The following is a 5,104-nucleotide window of genomic DNA, read 5'->3' on the forward strand; positions in this document are numbered from 1 at the left end:
CCATTTTCCAGATGAGAAAGCTGGGTCCCAGGTGAAGGGGTGGATCTGGGAGAGGAATCCAACTTCCAGGGGCCCAGGTCAGGTATCTCTCTCAGCTCCAGGCTGCAGACTGGACAAAAAATCAGAATTCTCCCACCAGCTTCAGCCATCTTCATGTCTTTATGCCCTCTCCTTAGGAACCCTATTCAGTTGCTGTCAGAGGAGGTTGCATGGAAATAATTAAGAAATACCAGGCTGGGCACCATGCACTGAGTCTATAATCCCAGCACTTTGGGAGGCCGAGGCAGGAGGATCGCTTGAGTCCAGGAGTTCAAGATTAGCTTGGGCAATAGAGTAAAACCTCATCTCTACAAAAAATGCAAAAATTAGCCAGCCGTGGTGGCACATGCCTATAATCCCAACTACTCAGGAGGCTGAGGTGTGAGGATTGCTTGAGCCTGAGAAGTGGAGGCTGCAGTGGGCTGAGACTGTGCCACTTCATTCCAGCCTGGGTGACAAAATGTGACCCTATCTCAAAAAAAAAAAAAAAAAAAAAAAAAACAAAACAAAAATCACCAAATATTAAACATCTTCTTTCTTTCTTTTCTTTCTTCCTTTCCTTTCCCTTCCTTCCTTCCTTCCTTCCTTCCTTCCTTCCTTCCTTCCTTCCTTTCCTAGATTCTAAGTGCTATTTATGTATTAATTGATTCAGTCCTTAAAACAACCCTACGGGCCAAGTACTATGATCATCTCCATTTTGCAGATGAGGTAGCTGAAGATAAGGAAAGGTAAGGTAACTGGCTCAAGGTCACCCAGCCAGTAAGTGAGCCAGGGTTCACACCAGGCTGTCTCAGCCTGCCCTTGGGCCTCTTTAGTCCTCAGCTTTCTCCTCTGTACAATGGGACAACAAGGTGGTCATGAGCGCCCTTGGGGACAGAGCCTGACTCACAGGAGGGTGTGATGTAGGTTTCCCTCCCCCATCAAACCTATTTGAGATGTGGTTCATCCTCCTCCCACACCAGGGTCTCAGTGGGTGGCACTGCCACCCTAGAGCATGAGGACAAGGCAGCAAGGCTCCAAGGCCACAAAAGCCCCACCTCTTCCTCTCCCCATTAGGAGGCCGGTGGGCAGCCATTGTTCTCTCTGTCTTAGTTTCTCAACCTTTGCGAGCTCCCTGCAGTCCTGGCTGGAGTGGGATGGGGGAGGGCTCCAGGCCCCCATCAGCTGTTGCAGTGACAAGCTGTGGCTTCCCCAGGAGGAGGGTGGCCCTGAATGTCCAGGAAATTATTCATATTCTGCTCTCCTGCCCATTAGAACTGCTGTCAGGCCCAGAGCCCATGGTTCTGAGGAGGGACAGGAGGACCACCGGACCCGCACTTAAGCAAGCCTCCAGTCTTTCATGCCATGAGCTGTGTGTCTATCACAGGGTTACTGAGGCCTGCAACAAAGGCTCAGCATACATCTCAGGAGAAAACGGGGTGGATGTGGGTGTCCGGCCCCCACCTGGGGGTCCCTGTCAGAGCAGCAAGGCACATGTGCAGGAACAGGCGCATACATACACTCCTCTACCAAGGAGCCAGTTCCAAGGAGCCAGTGGCAGCAGCCAGGGGCGTGAGGGCACTAGGTCACTTACCCGGTCATGAAATCCCCAAAAATGTAGAGGCCGTTCAGATTGGGGTACTCGCAGCCCCGGTACACGTAGCCCCCTGTGACCGACTTGCCAATCGTGTGAGGGTAGGCGAAAATCGGCAGCACGTCATCTGAGGGGTGGGAGGGCGAAAAGCTGCGGTGAGCCCGCGGGGGACAGGTTCATCTGTCAGGAGAATTCAGACCACGGAGGGAGGAGCGTGCCCACAGCAGGACTGGCGTGGCGGAAAGCGTGTCCGCAGGGGTGCCAGATGCGGATGGGGCGAGGAGAAACTCAAGAGCGCTGCTGGGAGGCCTCCAAGGCACAGGGAGGCTCCCGGTGGAGATGAGGGCAGTCACCGAGGGAGGCTTTGGCTCACAGCCCGTGGAGTTGGGGTGGGGGAAAATCCAGGGTCAGGGGGTGCCTGGGGTGCAGGTGGTCCCCGAGTGAGGCCCTGCCGCACAGCCCATAGAGTGGGGCCGGGGACAGATCCAGGGTCAGGGATCTCCGGGGCGCGGTCTCCGAGGGAGGATCTGCGGCACAGCACGTGGGGTGGGGTGGGGTGGGGTGGGTGCGGATCCGGGGCCAGGGTCCCTGGGGCGCGGGCACTCACTGAGGGAGGAGTTGGCGCACAGGCTGCGGTCGTAGCACTCGAACCCCTCGCGCGCGCGCCAGCCGTAGTTGCCGCCGCGCTCCACCAGGTCCACCTCCTCGAACTTGTTCTGGCCCACGTCGCCGCAGAAGAGGCGCCCGCGACCCGCGCCCGAAGCGGGGTCGCCGCGGTCGAAGGAGCAGCGCCACATGTTGCGCACGCCCAGGGCATAGACCTCGGGCTGCGCGGCGGGGTCGCCCACGAACGGGTTGTCGGGCGGGATGCCATAGGGCAGGCCGCGCTCCTTACGGTCCACGTCGATGCGCAGCACCTTGCCCAGCAGCGCCGACCTGCGGGCGGAGTGGGAGAGGGCGCGGCTCGGGGTCGCCCTGCGCCAGGGCGCACGGGCTCCGCGGAGCAGGTGCCGGCGCGCCGGTTGACCGCTGAGCCAGGTGCAGGGTGAGCCTAGGCTGTGGGATCAGAGACCCTGGGATGCAGTTCCTCCTTAGCTACTTACAGCCGGGTAACCTCATTCATTCACTCAACATGCATCTTCCACCTTCCTGCGCGCCAGGTCTGTCCCATGCGTTGGACACAACACATCATCTATTTCGTCTTGTCCTCACAACAGTGGTTTAGGTAGGCGGCTCCGAGTATGATCCTCACTTTACACATGTGGCAGCGGAGCTCAGAAAGGTCAAATAATGTTGCCCAGTTGCCGCACCACTGGGATCCAGCCCAGACAGCCTGGGCCCAGAAACTCAAGCTCTTTACCACACACTCTGTGCAATGTGGGTGTTCTCAACTGTAATAGTAGAGTGGTCCCGCTCAGTCCACTCAGTCCTCCTGGACTGTGGTATAGGGTGAAAATTCCACTAGAAAAATGACTTGTATTTACAGTTTTCTTCTGGTACCTGGCACTGTGACCAGCACATAGTAGATGACCATTAAGTGTTTGCAGAGTCAGTGAATGAAAGATTGCAATCAAAGCCAAGTGCACCAGAGCGCGGGTTGGTAGGGGAGGGGGAGAGAGCTGAGGGGTGCAGCCCTAAGCTCCAAGCAGCTTAGGGGGATAGCTCATGACAAAAGTGACGTGTGATGGGAAAAATCTGTAATGTGCTTAAAGCCAGTGCAGAGAACATACCCTTTTCATCTGTGGTTTTTGATGCCCCGACTTAATGCATCAGTTTCCCTTGCAGTTAGCACTTTGGTGTCCTCCCTCTGGTTTGCTTTTCAAAGCGGGATTTGTGAAGCTGTATTCCATCATCCTCACATAGCATTCGCACCCACACCTTTCCCTTATCAGTAGGGACAGCAAACAAGTATCCTCTTTCATGGTGGTGAAATGCTCCCACCCAATGTATTCCTTGTGATCAAGCCCCTGTTGCTGGCCTTCCACTTTCCCCCGTAAATTCCTCTCATACACTCCAGCCTGCTGAGCACCATCCAGATCACAGCCCTGAGCCCACGCACCACACACCAGGATTCGGTATCTAAGTGGGCACGACTCGTAGCAGCAAAATAATGTTTTTAAGTTCTGTCCAATTATCCACTAATCCTTAATTTCTATTTTCTCAACTTCATCTCTAAACACATCCCAAACGTGAGAAAGCTCGGATGATGCTTACACTGTCACATAGGAAAGCACAACTCACAAATTGTGAGCACTTTAATTACTGTAATCAACATCATACTTGTACTTGCTATTTTTACTTCCTGGGCGGAGGAAGGTTTTATCATTTTGGCTAAGGGAATGGGGGAGGCTGACTTGAGACTCCTGGACATCCTGGTTACACTCACAAGACTGTGTGTGTGTATGTTGTGAATGTATGTATGTAGATGTGTGTATTTGTGTGTATGTATGTATGTGTGTATGTGTGTGTGGACGTGTGGACGTATGTGTGTATATGTGTGTGTATTGTGTGTATGTAGTATGTGCATATGTGCATGTGTGTATGTGTGTATATGTGTGTGTTGTGTATATGCAGTGTGTGCATGTGTGTGTTTGTGTGTATGTGTGTATGTATGTGTGTGTATGCATATTTGTGTATGTGTGTGTGTGCATAAGTAATGGAATGAGATCTTGAGCTCGTTTGCTCAAGCCAGGAAATGGGTAAAAGAGCAAGACTACACATTAACATCTGGGTCTTCCTGAAGAACCCTGGGACAGGAGCTCCACGTGCTGGTGCCACCCTGCTCCAGCCAGCTCACACTTTCCATTCGGCCTGGGGAGCATCCCTTCCCTTCTTCCAGCAGGGCCAGGCTGACCTTAGAGAAAATCCCATTTGCCCTGAGGCTCGCTAATGTCACCTCTCAGGTGCCTGTGCCCAGAGGGTCCTGTGCCTGGCCCTGGGCAGCCACGATTGCCTTTACTCCTTGTGACAAGCTGCCCGCAGAGTGGGCTTTTATCCCCTCTGTTGATGGCAAGTGACTCGCCTAGGCTGCCCAGCTAGATGTAGGCTGAGCTGGGACCCAGAACCTTTTCTCCTGCCCTACACTGCCTGGCTGAGGAAGGAACTCACCCTCTGGAAGAGTATGAGAAGCCCAGGGTTATGTAGACCAACCCACTAGCCAACCAAAAGCTGAACATACTTGTTTTGGGCATTTCCGAATGTCCCAAAGGGGTCTCCGGCCATCCCGCCATCTCCGGTGAAGATGTAGAGGTACCCGTCATCCCCAAACAGCAGCTGACCGCCGTTGTGGTTTGAAGCTGGTTCTTTGACCTCCAGGAGTATCCTAAAGGAAGATAAGGGCCCCTAAAACTCAGCCTTCCGCGCATGAGCCAAACACACAAAACAAGATCACGCTCTCTCTTCACAATGGAAAAGACTTCCCTTCCCTCCCCTCCCCTCCCCCCCTCCCTCCCTCCCTCCCTTCTTTCTCTCTCTTCCTTCCTTCCTTCCTTC

The 5,104-nt window shown here is 54.0% G+C and overlaps 1 protein-coding gene across 1 annotated transcript in view; it reads right to left on the minus strand.

Annotated features, from left to right (window-relative positions):
• Nucleotides 1-1,608: 1,608 nt before the first annotated feature.
• The window catches only part of LOC113221633 (HHIP-like protein 1), an 8,313-nt gene continuing 4,817 nt past the window's right edge, over nt 1,609-5,104 (minus strand). The window contains exons 2-4 of the mRNA XM_026450961.1: nt 4,791-4,954; nt 2,220-2,548; nt 1,609-1,739 (exon numbers count right to left, since the gene is read on the minus strand). Of these exons, the coding sequence (XP_026306746.1) occupies nt 1,609-1,739; nt 2,220-2,548; nt 4,791-4,954 (624 nt within the window). The remainder of the gene's footprint in view (nt 1,740-2,219; nt 2,549-4,790; nt 4,955-5,104) is intronic.

Source organism: Piliocolobus tephrosceles, unplaced genomic scaffold (genome assembly GCF_002776525.5).
Source record: "Piliocolobus tephrosceles isolate RC106 unplaced genomic scaffold, ASM277652v3 unscaffolded_26543, whole genome shotgun sequence".
NCBI classification, from domain to species: Eukaryota; Metazoa; Chordata; class Mammalia; order Primates; family Cercopithecidae; genus Piliocolobus; species Piliocolobus tephrosceles.